Raw genomic sequence first — 20482 nt, forward strand, 5'->3', positions numbered from 1 at the left:
CTCGTCATCTTGGATGAGAAAGTGTTCGTTGGCACGCATCATAGGACCATCGAAGGATTTGCGACCACATGCAAGCTCTTTCGTGATGCAGTATACACTTCCGAAACCAGTGCGTCAGCCTTCCACTCCCCTTACTACGCCCACCATCACCCATAGCCATCAATGTTGCCTTCAACCTCTTTCGTTCATCGATCTGGTTCCATGATTCCGAAGGCAGTAACATCTTATAACGTCCCTTCGGGATATAGCTGATGGCTTGTGTAGCACCCGGGAAAAGAACATTTTGATGGCGGCCCAATGCTGATCGATATTCTTCAATGGGCATTCAATCAACAAGATAGCTTTGCTACTGTCGAGTGACAGCTGGATCATACAAGCGATCGATGTTGAATTTGAAACAACACGTAAGCAAAATTAAGCGGCTATCTGATGGTGACCACTTTCGAGGTCGATTTTAGCGCCTCTCTTGTTCCGCACATCCGGAAGACAACTCCTAAATCTTTTGCTGTTCGCGAAATGGTCGATCTGATTGGCCGTATGGCGTCGGTCCTTTGAAACCCAACTGACCTTATGGCAAGCGCTGTGCTTGACCAATCTGCCACCAATGACGAGGCTATGTAAGTTGCAGGCATCAACGAAACTCCCACCATTACCGTTGGTGTCGCCAACACCGTGTATCCCTATACATGACCAAGCCAGATGTTGTCAGAGTCTACGTTGATATTCAGAACACCCATCACAATCACAATGTCACCTTTAGGAAGCCTCCTCTGAACTGAGTGTAACTGTTCGTAAAAAGGTTCCTACTTCACTGTATCGGAACCCTAGGTTGGTGCGTATCACTGCACAACTGTGATAATCCTTAACTTTGACCGTAGTTGTAGTTAGAAGTCTGTCAGAAACTGGTTTTCAGGTCAAGAGGGCGCGGCTTGCGGTAACTGTTAGAAACGAACCCGAGACCGGATCTGCGTCTGCTACGACTTGGCTTTTTAAGGGAACAAATATATATTCCGATAAGCATGGAAAGAGGGAGAGGAGTACTCTACAGAGCTTCAGCATATTACTTCATTTAGGCCCAGAATGAGCAGCTTATATCATTGGAATTCCTACTTGAGTTGGAGAAAGCGGGCATTTTGGGGTTCCTGGGTACCGTTGTGGAGAAGCTAAACAAATCATAGTCTGTTTTCGATAGTCAAAGTTTGCCATCGTGAGGTTAGTTCGTATCCGAGGTGTTGTCGACGTTTTGGTAACAGTAAAGTTTCAAAATTTGGAGCTTGCTAGCCCACAATTTTCTATCCCTTTTAATCGCTTCTTACGATAAGCAGGGAAAACTTTGAGGGTATTCTTAAACCTTAACTCACAGGGCCGCTTTTACTGCTTTATCTAAAATCTAAAAATCCAGTTATATTAACAACAAGATCCAGTTGAGATTATTTTGTGCTAATATTCTTTCTGTGTTGTTATGTGGGAGTGATCCCCCACTGTATCTCGAAAGCTCTAAGCTTTCGTGAACACCTGTCTGCACCGTATCATCGGAGTACGTTGACTGATACAAGATACAAGAGCAAAGAACTTGGGCGGTGCACAAGCCAATTACCCGTGGATAAGTTGATCAGTTGTCGAAAGTGGTTCGAGGAGGTTTACTGTTATCTAAAGTTGTTACCTCAACGTGGTCCCTAAGCCAAACGACGAATGAACGCCACGCGGGGATTACAGCCGCCTGAACGCCTATTCTACTCATCCAAGATTTCACGCAATCACTTACAAACTACTTTATTTTTACGACTCTTGGATCAAGTTGCGTTGTACCATCAGGCGTTTGAAATGGTCAAACTACAGTTTGTTGATGCTACACTACTGGCATTTCCACGGCCAGATGCACCCCTAGCTGTGTTCTCAGATTCAGCGGCAGGCGCCGCTCGCCGCCAACGGGTGAATAAAACTTGACAACTGTTGAGCTTCTTTTCGAAACAACTCAACCCAGCTTAACGTAATTACAATGCCTACGATCGTGAACCAGACGCACCTCACTTTCGTGCTTAAACAATAGCCCGACACAGCGTCTCCCCACTAGCTTCGGCAATGAGCTTCATCAACCAGTTTACTTCCGACATCCAACACGTATGTGGAAAAGACAACGTCGTTGCAGACGCTTTGTCTCCGAATCGGAGACCAAAGTCCCCGCCGCGCAATCGTCGAGAGGGAGAGCTTAAGAGCCTGAAGGCAAACTTCAAATTCAGGTTCAAGTAGTCTCCTATCTTTGGCTCAAATTCATACTTACTCTGCGAGCCTTAGATAAGAGACCTAGGCTAGTCATTCCGGCCGATTTTTGCGAGGAAGTTTGTAATGCAATACACGATCTTTCTGGGAAAGTTGAACATACACCAAGTCTGTGACTTCTAACGAAATATGAGCTATACAAAATAATATTTGAATTTAGCATTCAAATAACGTTCAGATTGGTGAAACGTGTGACGTATACCAATAGCCCGCAAAATCGGCCCTCTCAATATATTTCCCAATCCTATGTGGAGTGAATGACCGACGGAAGAATCTTTAAATAAAAAGAGAAATCGACGAGCGAGGAAGTTGGCAAACCGATGGGAGGGCTTGAGTGATGCAGATAGCAAATAGCTGCTATGACTCTCCGATTGGCGGATCCATTTACTGTGCTGACATTAAGAGGCAATTTTGAGGGCCTCGATTTGATTGTCATACCATTGACCATGATGGTGAAACCGTAGTAGTTTCTGAGCTATAATTTTATATCTGCAAACATCGTTTCAAGGTTAGAGTATATTCACAGGATAGGCTTTAGTTGAAGCTTCCTTCCCCCCTCAAGCTCATAAGTGCTGGCCACATTCCTAATTATCAACTTATCCTTCAGCCTATCTAGTTGAGGCTTGGCCACACCCATTCCTTCGAGTGGGACCCAGCTATGCTAACGAGGGCCGGATATGTTAGCTAAAATCGAACTCTGTGGACTCCTGTGCCTTAATTCCTGCCTTAGTTCCGAATTCCATTGTACAAGTATTATAATATTGTGGAGTCACGGTTATTAAATTGTAAATTTCAATCTTAGAATTTAGTCTTGATAAGATTTTAGTCTAAATATTGGATATGGATATCGCTGGCAACTGCTTTCGATTCGGAGTCAAAATGTTGCCACTGAAGTGAACCATAATCTATTTTAATTACAATGATTGGAAATGTCCTTTTAAATTCCTAGATACTTCAATTATTTTTCTCTAAAGATTAAGACCTACTCCTCCAAGGAGAACACCGGTCGTGGCAATTGTCAATTGAGTTAACCCTGCTGCGCCACATCACTCCGCCCCCAGATGAAACCTAGAGGTTTCAGTGACTGAACTCGGAACTGCGCCATCATTTGACGAAGCGAACGCGATGTTAATTTGTGGCGCAAACGGGCTTCAGCCTGGATAAGGAGGCAGCCTTTTTGTGTGCCCCGATCTCGAGCTGGAAGAAATGCTCTCCCCGCTCGACAACACGGTACGGGCCTTCGTTTAGAGGCTGCAGCGGCTTCCGGACAGTATCTGTCCTGACAAGGACGTGCGTGCACGTGTCCAGCTCCTTGGGCGCGAAGGCAGGTGCGGACGAGTGTCGGGTGGGAGGTGTGACTTTAATGCCGCGGAGGTTGTCCTTCAACAGACGCAACAATCCCGAGTCTGTGAGACCCGATCTCTTGTCGAAGACCGGATCACTTGGGACCCTTGGAGGCGGGTTATTCGGAGGCCAAGTAGGACGAGAGGCAAGATTTGAGTCCAGGACGGATCGTCGTGAGCCATAATGCTGGCTTTAAGCGTCCGGTGCCAACGCCCTAGCAGCCCATTGTATTGCGGGTGGTAAGCTGAAGTTCCCTGGCATTTGAATCCCAGGAGTTTGCCTAACTACGAGAAAAGGGTGGACTCAAATTTCATTCCCTGGTCAGTGATGACCACTGCAGGGACGCCGCCAAAGCGAGGGATTCACTCTGGACAGACGGCTTCGGCACAAGATTGCGCCGTAATGTCCTTGAGAGGTATTGCCTCAGGCCACCGCGTAAGCCTGTCGATGATTGTAAGGCAATATTTTAAACTATGCGAGTCTCGCAAAGGGCCTATGTTGTCGGGGTGTATGGTGTGGAACCGCTAGGTAGTGCGGGGAAATGAGCCCACTTCTTTTCCTACATGCCTGGTGACCTTACACTTCTGGAATGCGATGCACTCTCTGGCCCAGGAGTTGACTAACCGCTACTGATGTTCCAAATCTTATCAAAAAGTGGTAAACATCTCATTCCATTTAGGAAATGAAACATTAATTGAACATATTAGCAATCACTGAAAAGTATGGTTTACATAACATACTAACGATATTGCACTCTATTTGTTTCATTTAACAGTCCCATATCCACTGGAATAATCGCGGTTTTACTTTCAGTGGCGGTATCGCTGTTTGAAACCTACACATCATGTATGTAAGCCTTCTAATATGTGATACGTAACCCTTGTAAATTTAAGGCCAATTACTATATGTAATAATCTGTGCCGCGTGTTCTGGAACTAATAAGCGTGAAATAATGAGGGACACTTAGGTACGCAATGGGAGTCATCGCTATATGCATCAATTTGTTTGATGTTCGGCAACATTACTCACATGTTCGGATTACCTCCAATGCATGTAAAAGATTACACATCTCAATAGGTTTCCAATGGAACTTAGCTCACACCATTGACTCCGATGCTCCGATGTGTGAAAAGGTTATCATTAAATTTAGTTTGAATTAATTTGATTGCGTGTGTTAAGTTAAGGCAATATCTTGTAGGTTGTTAAGGGTACAATTGTAAGTTTCGTTCGTTGAATAATGACTTCTTTGTTTCTCCCATTTGCAGGTTTCAGTGTTGGAGATGAACTTGGTTTCTCTGAATCCATAGGAAACTTGGAAGGCGGAAGGAGGCGAGCGCTGAGCTATCGAAATGGATTACCTAATAATATCGGTGTGCTGCCAGCGGTAAGGGCTATTTTCCTTTCGTAATCACTCAGGCCACAAATTTTAATACGTTCACTGTTACTTGAGATAAATAGATGTAAGATATTATTTTTCATGGGATAAATAATATATTTATATCTAATTTGAAAACTCTTGAAATAAGATATATTTCAGGAATTTGCTTTGTAGGTTCTTAGCCAAATTCACAAAAACTGATTTACTTGAGTGCATTGGTGATATTGGTCATCAGTCGTTTATGTGAATGGGCGGATTTCTAGAGAAGTGTAAATATTTTACAATGCCATAAAGGGGTGGTGAAGGGAGGTGATCCTTCATGAACACCGACAGAGACACGAAAAATTTTTGATAAACCTGCTACACTTCCAACTTTATTCTTCTCATCGCAAGAGAGCAATTTAACCCAGTGCATGAGTTCCTTTGGAATTGGTGTGGAGGTTGGAAGCTTCTACAGGGAGATTTAGACAGAAAAATATCTAATTATGATCTGAGAATGATCTCTGGCTAGACACTCTCCAGTTTGCCACCCGTCGGATAGGACATCTCCGTCAGTTTGATGAGTCTACTTTCAGCCCGGAACTATTCATTCTTGGCACGACTGAAGACGGTTTCTGCGGCCACCACTGGGAATTCGTGTGAGGACTAGTTCTCTCTCTTCCGTGGGTAATCTGTTCTAAGTATTTCTGCCATCTCTTCGTCGCGGCTCGTCGATTGGTGAGCAGCACAAGTGCTCGATATCCTGTGTGCATAGGTATTCATCGATGTCGATGCAGTTTGCCGTAACGATCTTCGTAATGTAATCTTGGTATCCCGATCGATGAGTCGCTTACTATGTCTGGTAACCCCGAGAGCTGTTTAAGTCGCTTTGTGGATCGTGTTTTCAGTTTGGTGCCACCATTTTTCGTCATTCGCAATGGTCGGTAATCACGTGGGTGAGACCATTTCGTCTCATCTCCTCGCATTCCGCTCCTCGAGCGGAGGGACTGCTGGAAGGCATATTCCTCATCACCGGATCGATCTATGTTTGATACGCATGCTTTGAATTGATCAGCGGACATAATATTATAGAACTCGTGTGCTGGATTAAAGAGTAAACTACGAAGTATGGCGGGTATACCAAAATGGTTGGTGCCTCTGTCGGTATTCGTTAAGACCTCACCCCATTTCTGTTTGTTCTTGTCATCGACAGTGTCACGGTGAATATCCAACTTCCAATGTTCTATACACTGTTCTATGCTAATGATCCTCTGCAAGTGGCGTACGAAAAGATTAATCTCGAGAAGCTTTTTCCAAAAAGAAATGAATAGCAAAAGTAGCAAAATACCACAACATCCCACATTAGTTGTCTATAGTGGAGGCTACTCCTTGCTTCTTCCAAATAGTGGTTTAAAGAGTAATCTCCCGTGAAAAGCCACGGGGTTCAATCAACATGTCGCTCCAGCAGCTGCGGATTCTTTTACAGAGATTTCTGCCTGCAGTAGGAAATCAAACCTTTTCATTCTATTGCATGAACACTTGGTAGAATTTGAAACGAAAAACGCTAACCCTAGATCCACAACTGTTGAGCCAGTCGAGTCGCTTACCACTCTGAATAGAAATGTTTCGTTCAGTCCACAGTAGATCTACTATAGGCAGTACCCTTACAAAAATGACCCAACTTGCAAATGTGCTTGCAGAAGCTTATCTGTACACATCAGGGACGCTAAACAAGGAAAAGGCATAATCTTCGTCAAATCGTCTTGGTAAGAGAGAGATCGGTGAGCTTTTGCTATTCTGGTACTACGGCGTGCTCATCCATATAGCAAAAAGTTGTTTCACGTATTCACTTATACATAACCAAAAACTTGCCAATCTCACCAATACATTGGCAAGTCCGGGCGGTATGTCAAACACAGCTGATCGGATTTTCGTTACATCTCGCTCATGCTCAAGGGCAAAATAATTTGAAATCGTGTGTACTCGCACTGATTTCCCCCCTTGAGGGGCAAGGGGGAGTGAGGTAGCTGTCTAGTATCTAACTGTGGTTCAGTCGACCAACTTTCAACATAAAGTCTTATTCTTCTTTGGTATTGGTCTTTTGTCTCTATTTTCGCCTTCATTACCGCGAGACGTTGAGGAACGCCACTTCATGCAAGTTGCGTTAATGCGTGAAGCATTTTCGTAATCGACTTCTCCATTGGTGGATAGCGTTGACCCGAGGTATCTAAGTCACTGTCATTGACAGTGATAGTGCCTGGTTTATGGGGATCGAGGAAAATTCTGTTTTATTCAGATTCGGTCTGGGACTGTGTTGCATGAGGCGCTCATTCCATGAGGCCATCTTGTATTGTAGTTTAGTAGTTCCGCAATTCTTGACAAACCCCGCTTAAGTTATTTGAAGGTGTCGTAAATACGGTTGTCGAGAATGCTCATCGTATGGGACAGTAACCGGGTCGGACGATAATTTAAACACTCTGTTAAGCGTTACGTTACGTTACGTTTATTTCTCCATTTAGGAACGGTGATACTTTCTAGCCAGTGAGTTGGCGTTGTAATTTGCACAATAACCCGATTGAAGAATTCGCCAAGTCACATTAATGGGTTTGAATTCTTCGCTTTCCAGAGCCCAGAAGTAAAGTCATCAGGTCCTGTTGCTTTCCCCGATTTCATTCGTTTTATTGCTTGCTTGGCATCAGTCGTTGCTGTCAGGTGGAATTGCCTCCAATGCCGCTTGTCCGTTGAAATTTACTCGAAATATTCTTGCTATTTATCCGTCGCGGCTCGTCGGCCGGTTCTTGTCATTAACCCAACAGAAGTATTAGATATCCTATGTGCGTTGGTGTCGGCTTTTGACAATCAGATCTCCCTCGCCATCCTAAATGTCCAGTTTATCATAGAGATCTTTGTAATGGATCGGTCGGCTGGCATTCTTTTAAATTGGCCACCGTTTTGTCGTCGAGAAATTTGTAGAGGAAGCGTTACTTTTTACGGACCTTCATTTGAGCACCATCACTACAAAGCCAAGATCTAGATTGATAAATCGCTTACCTGGTCTGGTGACCTTGCGCGGCGCATAAGCTGCTTATGGATCGCGTCTTTAACTTAGTTGCATGACTGCTCCACATTCGGAATGGTTGATAATCGCGTAAATGAGATCATTTCTTCGTTCTTCTCACGAAATCGCTGCCGTTTAATGCACGACCCGCTACAACGTTCTTCATGCTGTCTTACCTGTGGCTTGATTCGCAAGGCGGCAATCAACGGCTGATGTTGAAGTGCGATGGGAATGCCTTTGGAGTCAATGACGGTGGTAAAATGTCGGCGTTTTATGAGAATATAGTTGATTTGCGTTCTACTGTCTCCACAACAAAATGTAGGAAGATAAGATAATCGTTCGAATTGTTGAATAGATCGTCCATAAATGTTTGTGCGAAGACTTTTTTGTCCCCCAGAAGTCATATGAAATGACATAGGATCCCTCCCTGTGGGCAGCCCGTAAGATATGCTGCCTGAATAGACTTCTGGCCGATCAATAGCTGGTGTTAGAAATGTGTGCATCCTTTATGAACCTATCTACTAGTCTTTCTGAACCTTTTAGTAGAGATGACCTTGGACTGATTGGTCGGAAGCTTCTTGTGTCCGTGTAGGTATGTTTCCTCGGTTTAGGAATAAATGTCACCTCCAGTTAATTGGAGTTAATTGGAATATTAGCGCGTGCTAGGCACGGACCTTATATTTATTTGAGAAATATGGCACCTTATCGATGCTTCAGATGAAAAAGACGGGGGTTTCACGTCCCCTTCAATGGTTTTAGGAGCCGAGACTTGCAACGTGACGGAGCAGAGCCTGTAGTAGTGCCGACAGCCCGTTTGTTCCGGAGCTCGATATTAGGCAAGTTCCCGGGTCTATCGGCTCTTCCTCCTGCTTTTCTGCCCGGCGGTATCCAGGTGTTATGGTTGTTCTGGTCACCAAGTTGTTCCACAACCTCAGCACCATTACACTGCATCTGGAAGTCAGAGGAAGAACTTTTTGAACGATGGCAGCTTAAAGACACACGGGTTAGTTGCGCACCTCCCACACATCGTTGAGGGAGGAGTAGCATTGTCTCAGCTGCTCGTTAGTGTTTTCGTCAGCAAAGTTTAGCCGTAACATTTTATGGTACATACCCACCGACTCAAAGCGAAGCTTTATGCTTTGCGAGTATATAGTCCTGATAGCTAGGAATAATTCCCTTCTAAGCTGTTCGCTCTGATCAGTATCGCTACCGCTCTGCTCGATATCCATTGGCTTCGATAGTCTTAGCTGCAAATGAAGGATTAGCCATTCCCGACCCCTCTTTGCTTCTTTTTGTGTCTTCTCTTAACCTAGGTACAGTCTGAGGATTGTGATTTGCTCGGAGGCTTAGGGCTTAGATTAGATATCGTTTCCAATGATTGTAAAGTTTTTGTAGAACTTAAACGTACAGTTCCTGCTTTACAAGTAAATTTTTATTTCTGCAAATAAGTACCTATTTCGGGAGCCATTTATTCCTTTCTTTGGCGCTTAGGTATTTAATCTTAAGGTTGTTCTTTCACTTAGGGTTGGATCGCCTCGGTCGAGATTTAATTTTAGTTTTATTTTAAGTTTTTTTCTATTGGTTTTTTATAATTGGCTGCCATGTCTCGTAGCCAGAGTGCACCGTTCACAGGCACATCTTAACCTCTGTGACCATTTAGCCCTCAGTATGGTTGTCAAACCTTGGCTTGCGGTCTTGATAACCGCTTCGCTTTGGGTGACACCTCTTCTTCCTTAGAGGATCTTCCTTATTGAGCTCCCTCACCACGACGAGATAGGTAATCGTGGAGGGAGTCATTCAGGTTATATCTCAAATCCTGTGACCTTCAAAAGTAGATTATTTGAACTGAATCCCAGAATGAACGCCATTTTTGGGAAGTCACTTTGAACCAGTTTGCGCTAAATTCCATCTTTGCAGTGGCAGTTTAGATGATTTGAGTTAGTGGGAAAAAATTATAATAATTTTTCTAAAGGCTATCAAAGCTGCTTTTTGTTCCCATACTTACTTACTACATACTAGATACTTCTGAATTTCCAAAATTGCATTTCATTTCATTCATTAAATCAGAAAGATATTCTAGAATATCTATGCTCTTGGACTTTCGAAATGTTATGTTCAAGGGGCGAAAATTTCATTTGTAATTCAGATTTGGCCACTCGTACCGACTACACAATACCAAATGCGTGTGCGTAAATGAAGGTGTGACGTTAAGTACTATCTTTTACGAAATGGATAAATTCTTTTATTCAGTGCATTTTTATTTTTCAAATATACACATCATTCATACGTTCATACAAGATCATACTTTATATCACGTAAAACACTATCTGATGTACTCGTATGCTACTCCTTGCCTACATGCATATGGAGCTGGTTGAAAAAGATACTCAGCCATCCACGCATGATGCAAACTCGCATACGTTGCATGTTACAGACAAGCCCTGTTCATATAAATTTTTGTGTTTTCAGCAATTGAAACTCATTGTTAGTACAACCGCCGTATTTGTTAGCGTATTGCACTTGAAATTTACGAAAAAGGTCCATTTCGTTATTAACCGAAATTATCATCTTACGTTGCGCAATTAGATGCTTGTCTTTTGGTTACCAGAAGGTTAGAGACTGCCAGACATAAGCCAGTTGCACCTCCGCAACATCATTTAATCATCATCGCAATGGTGGAAAACGCAACACATTTCAGAACAGATAGGATTAGCTGGCAAACACATCAAATCGAGTAAATAAAACTGATGTCGGCAGGAGACATTCGAGTAGGCCCTTGATAGTATCTGCATAACAGCCTGAAGAAGTTAACGTAAAATGGTTGTAATGCAGTTATTGCCATGAAAGGTTATGTTTGAAATGAAGAATCCACTTGGAAACTCGGAATACAGGAGTGCACATTATCTGGCGATGGTAGCCACTTAACACTTTGGACAAGTATGGCAGTGAATGAAGTGGCAACTTATGATTATTTTCATTAATTTCCATTGTTTCGTGAGAGGAACTCACTCTAAAGTGAGGAAAAAATGTTTCACAAATCGAGAGGATCGACTACCTGTAGATGAGGATTGAGAGCTACTTAGATCGAACTTTTTGTAATTGAGAAGTCGCTACGCTTACGTAAAATATGTAGGTAAAACACTGAGATCTTTAAGCCATCTAACGATTGCGAATGGCTTAATGATGGATGAATTTAGTGAAATAGTATCTAAACCAATAGTAGGTAGTTCTCCTATATGAATTATACCTTTGGGAATTCATCGTTAACAAATATTATAAAGATCAGTAGTCCAGGAAAGATAAGTCTCATTTCGAAAGGTACTAGCCGATTTATTATGGAAAGTAGAAAGATGGGAATTCTTGCTCAAGGGGATATGCACTGCGTCCTGAAGAACTATTGTATCTCTTCGATGGTTATAATGTGTCCATCACAACAATAGTATGTCATGCTTCCTCTATCTCAGTTCATGCAGCTAAAGTGTATTGTTTGTATTGTAGCGGTCGCTCAATAAGGCTTATTTACTCGTGAAGAGCGGTTCTGTAGATTCGCTTTCGAGGTAGGGACGCTGATACTTGGAGGAGGGCAATCTTAGCATAATATAGCATAATCGTCGTTAGGTCGATACCCAGGTCACGTTCTAAGGTCTTCAAGAGGTGAGCCCGATTGATCGCTTTCAGTACGAAAACCACTTGCGCTCCTCAAAGAGTTTGGTATGTATCCGAAACAAATGCAGCTTCCACAAGCCACCGCACAACATCTTCCTGCCGTTCCTGTAGCATAACTAGCGTTATATCCTCTGCGCCCGAAGAAGTATATGCTCAGAAACTGTTTATAGCCCAGTGAATTTTATCCTTGATAATTACCAATAATTACCAGTAATCTGCTGCTGCATACCCTTCAAGCAAGGCTCTAACTATAAGTCTTCCTCGCTGACGGGAAAATGCGTTTAAACTAGCATCTCTAGGTCTTACCAGAAGATCTCGTCCAGGAGCTCTCTGACTGAGTCTCGCAGATCCACTGGTGCTTTCAGTGTTCCGACAATAATCTAATCAAAACGTTTTCCTGGCAGTTTTGATGGCCAACTTGCACCTTCAGGCTATGTCGAAACATATGTTGAAGACCGCTCTGGTCAGCTTCCTTAGGCTGGACAGATTGTCATTCCATCACAGTGGTCTTCTTCACTGTGATGTTGGACGCCAAATGTTGTAGTTCTTCTGTTGGAGCTGATCGGTGGTGAGCCATGTAAGCCGAGGACATTACATTCATTTTCTCCGAACCTGCCTGTAGCAGTTTAACTACGGTTAGGTCGCTGGAATTCAGGTCCGGAAACGCCTTTCTAGGCGAGGAAACATGCTTTAAATGTGTTCCTATCAGTGTACCTTATGTTGTTGAGTAAACTGCAATATTTCCTTTGTTCAGAAAATTAGCTTAAGCGCACGTTGAGGGCTGTAGATTTATCTGCATTACCCTCAGCATGATTTACTTGCGCAAAGAGTTCGTTAGTCCTCGTCGAACAATCAATCTTCGTCTTTAACAATAGCTCATTGACGGCGTCGACTGGATCCAGTTCGTTGGAAAACTTTTACCTTTGCATTCCAGGCTCTGAACTGCACTTTATGGTGGTCCTTCTCTAGTGGCTCCAGACACTGTCCATTTATGCGAAATAGAAAAGTTTTATTGTTCACCAGGTTTCCCTCCTTCTTGATAACCACTCAATCGGCCATGGGATCCTGTGGTTTTGAAGACGCAAGGAATGGATGAGCTTGTCCTTATCCATGCGGGTCTTCGGCAACCAGATGCCAGCAAAGGGTCTACTGGGAATCTCCTCGTATGGGATGAATTTTAGTTTTACGCTCTCCTATAGGTAAGTAATCTTAGCAACGCACGTCCCAGAAGAGTTGCTCTTCGCGCGCTATCACATGGAATCAAAGCAGAGGATGCATCACTTCCGTTTCATCTTGCCGATGGCCGTCTCCGACAGCCTGGCTTCAACACTGGTTCACACCTGTGGCGCTAGTTTGCTGCTAGCGGAATTATTTTCCGCCAGGGCCACACGTAAGTGGCTCATGGCGCATTGGGGCGTGCGAGCCCTTGCACAATCTGCTCTTACTTAGTTATTCGACTTCATTTTAAGGTCGATTATGTTTGAATGCTGTTGCGTTCCCAGGCTTACCAAACGCTTGCTATTGTCTCTCCTAGTTATCCCGATCATCATGGCGAGGTTCTTATTTGAAACTGAGCAAGGTATTCAGAGACCGCATTCAAAAAAACAACCTCCCATTAGTCACGCAACCCATATAGGGCATATGCTATTTCACCTTGGCTTATGGTCCTATTGGCACCTCTTCCAGTACAATAAGAACGATCCCTGGACTGTTAATTCGGCTCACCCTCTCACCAGATCCGTGCTCCACTAAAACATGACTAGCAGGCAAACCGATCCTCGTAAGTTGGATGAACATACCCAGCAACGTCTACACGGACTTTTGACCGGTTTGAAGATGGTTTCCAGCGGCCACGTTGGGAAGGACGTGTGACGATTTTAGCTGTTATCTTTGTTATGGCAGGAAGCTTGGATCTACCCCTGCTGTTATTACACATTTCGGGGTTTTTTCGATAATCACCTTCTTTCAGGATCTCAAATTTTCTTTGCAAAGTACATTTACGCCAGGAGACCGTTCAGCCCTGCGACGTTCCTTTGTTTGAGCGTGATGAAGGTAGAGATGATTTGACTTCCATTTGAAGAGGCACTTCATATCTGTATGCTACGGTGATTTGCCCAATTATGTACAAGACGTGGAACTTCTCTGGAAGTTATACGATTGAGTATTGTGGTTAAATGCTTTTTACGCTTATTCAGCTGACAAGGTTACTATTAACGTCCTCACAGGACCATTCAAAGATTTGCAATTACCTGTAGACCTTTCGTGGTGAGGTTTCTGTTCGCTTGACCAACGTAATAGTGCTATTGTACGTTTCCGCAGATAGTCAGGTTTCGTGACATTCTTTTCATACAGGATGTATGCGCCAGAGATAAAGGCACTTTTGATGGTGTCCATTGTTTATTAATATTCTCGGGCAGGTTACTCGGAGTATACGCCATTTGCGCAGCAAGTAACATTTTGAACTGCTGGACTACATGACGATTGCGGAGACTGGCCGCATTTAATTTGAGGGACTGACGTTCGATCACTATAGTGACACGCAAATGAAAGTAAACAATCATCAGCATCTGCTATCATTAGGCTTTTCACAGTACAAAAGCGCAGTACAGCAAGATGGATAGGAGTATTCTCCATCATGGGCACTCAATACCCGGCTTAAATCGCTGGAATTCCCATTCAAGTTTTAGAAAGCGAGCATCATTTGGACATAATGTGGAGGCATGTCTGCAATCATAAACCGTTTTCGGTAGCCAATGTCGCAGCGGAGAGATTGGCCTTAAACTGAGGCACTGTTGACAGTAGTTTCGAAATTTGCTCGTCCACAATTGCAATCCTTTTTAGCCGCTTTTTATGGCAAACTGGAAATATTTTTGATTACCTAGGCTTCAACTAAATGGGCCACGATATTTCCTTTAGCTATTTGATGCAGAATTTGGTGGGGTGTTCTTCTGCTCAGTACTTCTTGCAGCCGTTCAGTCTGTCTTCAGGAGCTGCCAGCTGGTTGAATTAAAGCTACCTAAAGCGTCTCTGTTGCAATACTTGCTTGTGACTCAAAATGTCTTCACTATGCCTGCAGTAATTGATCTAAACACTGATTTTGGAGCCAAGCTAATATTCGTCGTTGTTATAGGTCATTCTTGTGTTATTTATAGTGCCTTCCTGGAAACAATTAAAACCAAACTGTGTACTTTCGCACCCCGATTCGAATTTTCCAGCGGGGACATTTGCTTCGTTCTAGTTGCTTTTCCGCAATGCAATTTTCGTCCCTCCTTAAAGTGTGACCTATCTCCTTTCACTCCGCCGTCCGTTCCACCACAGTGCGTACCAGTGCCAGGTCTATACGCCGACCAAGTTGTTCGTTTGAGATAGTATCAGTTTAGCGCACTCCGATGATTCGACGCAGACGGGTGTTGACAAAGGATTGGAGCTTTCGAGTAACAGCGGTACTTACACTTTCCTCCTATGTAGCACACAAAGAACACTAGCAAAGAACAGCCTCAACTTGATCTTGGTGCTGAGATAATTGTATTTCCAGGATTTTAGACAGGGCAGTGAAAGTATCTAGCGCTGTTAATGCATCGAACAACATACTGTTCGGCATAAACCACATTTTCTAGATTTATAAACTGATCGATGTTTTCAATGCTTTGTCCATTAATGCTGGCAGAGAGAGTATGATGACCCGTCAGACTAAGAACCTTCGCTTTGTTAGGGTTTATCTTTACTCTCTTTCCTCTCCTGCCTCTCTTTCTAAATCCAGCACTAGTGGCCAAGGTTCATGACCCGGTGAGAGAGCAAACAGATGTCATCATCGTAGTCGAGGTGTTTGAAGAAAGAAATTATAGTCCATTGAATTCCTCCATTATACCTCGGTGCAGCACGTGACATTTTGTTACATCATATGTCGCTCATTAGAGGATGTTAGTTTCTTCGGAGTGCCTCCCCTGTGTAGGGTCTTGATGTTAGTGAATACAGGAGAGTCCGGAGCGGAAACTAGCCTACTTTCTGTCGATTAGCTTTTGAGATTTTCTTTGATCCGGAGCGGAACCCAACCTACTTTTTGTAAAAGAAGCTTTCGAGATGTTCTTCAATGATTCCAGGATTATTTTAGCTACTATCTCTGCAATGGCAGGAAATCCGCAGATACCCCTCCAATTTTCACCCTCAAAACGGGTGCCCTTCTGTGCAATCTTAACGATCATGGTCCGCTTCCACTCTCTGGGGCAGGTATCAGATTCTCAAGATTCCATACGAGTGAAAGTAACAGATTTACAGTAACTACAAGTGCAGCGATAAATAACTCTACGGGGAGACCGTCAAGCCCAGCGACTTTGCAGCGTTTGAGTGCATTGATGGCCAACATGATTTCTATTCTGCTTGGAGGAACAGTCCGTATCCGCATGTTAGGGTGACTAGCCATTTCTTACACAAGAGGAGGAACCTCTCCGCATGTGATACTCGCACATGATATATCTTCAGTTCAGTTGCTTGTCATCGTGGATAAGAAGTCGACCGTTTACGTCCGTTACAGGACCATCAGTACAAATGGCTCAAATATTTTGGTGAATATTTAGTTGCTCATTTATGAACTCAAATGGTTGAGATACTCCTTTTCGAAGAAATACTTCCTTCCCGGTTTACAATGAATGGGTCAGTATCGATCCACGGACTATTCAGATTCCTTTTTGACTTTCGAGACTAGTCTCCACTGTTGAGGGGCGTCATTCACATCAGTTGCGAACACGTTAACATCGAATCTTTTTTAAACGAATCTCAAACGGACGTATGTTTCCATCCCCTATGACCTCTTACAGTATTAGATACCATGGCCATTTTCTAATGGTGAGGCACTACAATCATTGGATATGGATAGCCGAAAACCCGCTTACCCATCTATTTCTCCCACGTAGCTGCGGATCAACGCTACTTGAATTTACAAAACTGAACTCACATTAATCCTTGCTGAGCCTCTTAAAATTAAGCCTAGTGAAACTGTGAAGCCTACAGAACCTTCTGGTACTTATCATTCCAAATTTGAAATTGTAGAATAAACCTAAGATATAGCAAAGTGCATGGAGGCCACCAGTTACACCAAGTGGTTCATCAACTTGTGCTCAAGGTATGGGACAGTGAATCAATGCCTGACGATTGGCAACGAGGCATTATCTTTCTCATGTATAAAAAGGGAGATATCACGTGCAGTGCAGCAATTATAGAGGTATCACGTTGCTAAGTACCATCTATAAGATATTCTCAGCTATATTGCTAGGCCGGATAGCCTCATACGCCCAGAACATCATTGGTCCATACCAAACAGGCTTCACTCCAGGCAAATCAGCAACAGATCAGATTTTCTCTCTGCGGCAAGCGATGGAAAAATTGTTGCAATATGGACACCAGTTGCACCATCTATTCATCGACTTTAAAGCCGCCTATGATAGCATAGCCAGGGTAAAACTGTACACGGCCATGAGAGAATTCGGTATCCGGCGAAATTGATAAGACTAACTAGGCTGACCCTGACCAATGTGCGAGGCCAGATAAAAGCAGCAGGATCACCCTCAAGACAATTTGACATCAACAACGGTCTACGACAAGGGATGCCCTGTCATGCGTCCTCTTTACCCAGGGTCTCGAGGAAGTGATCCGTTATGCTGCTGTAAATGCCGGGGGTACGATCCTCTTTAAGTCCTGACGATATCGACATCATGGGAAGAACGACCCGGAAACTTCATCCAGATCTAGCAGGCGGTAATCGGGGCGAGATCTTGGGCTGCACATCAATTAAGGCAAGACAAGGTACATGGTGGCAACGTTAGTACCGAAAACGAACCAATCAACAACTGGTCAAACGGGAAGAATAACGATAGGAAAATACAACTTTCAGACCGTTGATAATTTCTCCTATCTATCTAGGGTCCAAAATCACAATCGATAACAGCTACGATGATGAAATCCGCGCACGGTTGTTGTCAGTCAACAGAGCCTATTTCAGTTTACAAAAACTGTTCCACTCGAAACGTCTCACCATAGGGTCAGTAAGAGCCTTGAGTTGAGCTTGGTACAAGATAATGATCTTGCCAGTCCTCATGTATTCCTCGGAGACTTGGGTTCTTAGCAAGAAAATTTGCAAACTATTGGCCGCGTTGGAGAGAAGAATCCTCCTCCGAATCCTCCATAGATTCCGTAGCCTACATAGCAACGAGATCAATGAGCGATACAATGACCGTCCGATTGTGGATAAAATCCGGCTCAATAGGTTACGGTGGGCGGGTCACTTAATCCGTATAGATGAAGATGATCCAGCCCGGAAAGTCTATAAGGGCAATATGTATGGTAGCAAAGGAATACGAGGCAGACCCTGCCTAAGATGGAGCGATGGCGTAAGTGAGGGCGCCAGACAGCTTTTAGGGATATCGAATTGGTGGCCCTCGGCGCAAAATCGGGATGTCTGGAGTTCCTTATTAAGGCAGGCCTAGACCGGATACCGGTGGTTGCGCCGTTGATGCTGATGATGATGAAAATGCATTTGCGACAAAATAGTTTCACAAAACTCATCTGCTATTTTCCAGAATTATCAACCAAATGCGCCTGTTAATCGTAATGCACCGCGTGTTAAAATGCCACCTCCGAATCGGTTAACAACTACTGCACCAACTTACAAACGCGCAGCAGCCCAATCACCGTTAATGACACAAGCGGCATCCTTGCCTCTGGGGGTTCCACCATTCAAGCCGATTCCAGTTGATGACCAGAAGAAAAAAGCAATGGAGCCGAGACCATTTCAACCAGCTGCAGTGCCACAGGTATGGAGGATGCTCATTTAAATTAACTATTGGAGGTAGATCATTTCAACAACGCTTCTTTCAGAACTTCACCTTTGTTCAACCGTTACCAATGAAACCTATCTCACAAAATCTAATTGGCGGAGAAAACTATAATATGCATAAGACTCCCGTATTTCATCCCATGCCATCGTCTGTTTCAAGGATATCCACTGGAGACATAGTTGAGGTTGATAATCATCATCCAATGCAGCAGCAAGAACTACCAACGATCGATCTAATGGGCCACACCGTGGAAGAGTTGGCTGCGGCGGCCAATGTTAGTGTTGAGGCAATAAGGCAGGCCATTTTCATGAGACAACAGCAGCTAATGACTGAACGTCGAAGGAACGAAGTTTTAAGGAACCAACTTCGTGAAGTTTTAGCAACAAGCACTACTACAACTACTACTCCTGCTACAACAACAACTACTACTGTGATGCCTACTAAACAAGTGACCATGAGACCATTTATAACAGGACAAAAGGTAAAAGAGGAGAAAAATTCTTTGATTTCCTATTTTTCCTAAAAATTACCAGAGAAATTGAAACTAAAATAATTTTAGGTCATGAACGCCCCGAAGGAGTACTATCCTGTAGGATATGATAAAAACTTTGATGACAATTTCACATCCAAAGTCGACTTACCACCAACGAGTTTCCACTGTGGCGATCAAAAGCACTTCCCAGGACTTTATGCTGACGTCGATTTAGGCTGCATGGTATCTAGCGAAACTAGCTCCTTACTTTTGTGAACTCTAAATAGCATTCCATATCATTGCAGGTATTCCACGTTTGTGCCTTCACAGATGATGGCCTAATCATGAAGTCCTTCCTTTGTCCGGAAAGCACGCTGTTCGACCAGACCATCCTCAAGTGCAACTGGTGGTTCTATGTCGATTGTAAGACCAGCAAAGACCTTTACGATTCGAACATACCAATCTCGAAGAGCTACCAGCTAATGAAGTCGCTTACCTACTTCTCAAACTACAAGAAAACTAACTCCAAGGACACTGTTGACCTGGAAGCGCTGCAGAATACAGTGACAGGAAGCAGTAACAAACTGACGTAGACCTTATTAACTCCTTCCACAAATTATCACGATAACTTTGTTTTTACTGTACGGTTTAAGTAATTTATTTATTCGATTAATCGTAAGTCCTTCGATCTAATTAATATTCTCAGACTTGATAGTGAAATTGTTAGTCCGTTTGGAAGTGCAGGAGAATGCAAAAAAGTAGTTCATTGGCAACAATTTTAGTATTGACTCCGGTCCGATGCAGTCTAGTTCGTATGTAAATATCTGTGTAGTGGTTAAATTCTTATTAACTTAACGATGAAGTCATTATCCTTATTGAGCGGTTATTTTCAGGGTTTCACTGTATTCAATTAAAAGTTATAGATAGTCAATAGGTTGTTGATAGATTTCCTAAAAAACTGTTATTACTTCAGTGGTTAAAATTAAATAATGCCGTCGGAAATAAACACTGAAAGCTTGTAAATATATGTAACTGGAATAATGTGCCAAGTTTTCTTTAGGCGGGCTATAATGATTGGTGGCCAATACCGTTCTCAGTACTAAATTGAACAACCAGTAATGTAGTGTCGTTTATCTGGACAGACCAACTGAAGTAGGTTCCCAAATTTACTAACATCCTCACCTTCCGGTCATAGATAATCCTTAAGCCACGATATCTCCCTTAATATTAGGAATAAGAGGAAAAAGGGTTTCCTTTGGTTTGGTTGGGACTTGCATTTCAACATTGGTAGCTTATTTCCAGTTTAAGTCGAACAACGTGACGGAGTACCAACTAAACGCCTCCCCATCGTCAGAGAGCTAGCCTGGAACCATTTGTCACATTACTTTGGGCTAGTCCCCGAACTCTCCCGCATTACGGAGCCTTTAAATCAAGGAATTCCATCCACCCAGGGGGGAAGAGGAAGGGTATTGTCA

The 20482-nt window shown here is 43.3% G+C and overlaps 1 protein-coding gene across 3 annotated transcripts in view; it reads left to right on the forward strand.

Moving 5' to 3' along the window:
• The window catches only part of LOC119660153, a 165924-nt gene extending 145882 nt beyond the window's left edge, over nt 1–20042 (forward strand). For 2 of the 3 annotated variants that reach the window (XM_038068555.1, XM_038068556.1), the window contains 5 exons: nt 4890–5008; nt 18278–18511; nt 18576–19016; nt 19095–19250; nt 19313–20042. In XM_038068555.1, the coding sequence (XP_037924483.1) occupies nt 4890–5008; nt 18278–18511; nt 18576–19016; nt 19095–19250; nt 19313–19600 (1238 nt within the window). In that variant the 3' untranslated portion in view covers nt 19601–20042. Of the gene's footprint in view, nt 1–4803; nt 4823–4889; nt 5009–18277; nt 18512–18575; nt 19017–19094; nt 19251–19312 lie in introns of those variants that run through there. The other variant, XM_038068557.1, reaches the window with a different exon arrangement.
• Nucleotides 20043–20482: the final 440 nt, after the last annotated feature.

This window comes from Hermetia illucens, chromosome 6 (genome assembly GCF_905115235.1).
Source record: "Hermetia illucens chromosome 6, iHerIll2.2.curated.20191125, whole genome shotgun sequence".
In the NCBI taxonomy this organism is placed as follows: domain Eukaryota; kingdom Metazoa; phylum Arthropoda; class Insecta; order Diptera; family Stratiomyidae; genus Hermetia; species Hermetia illucens.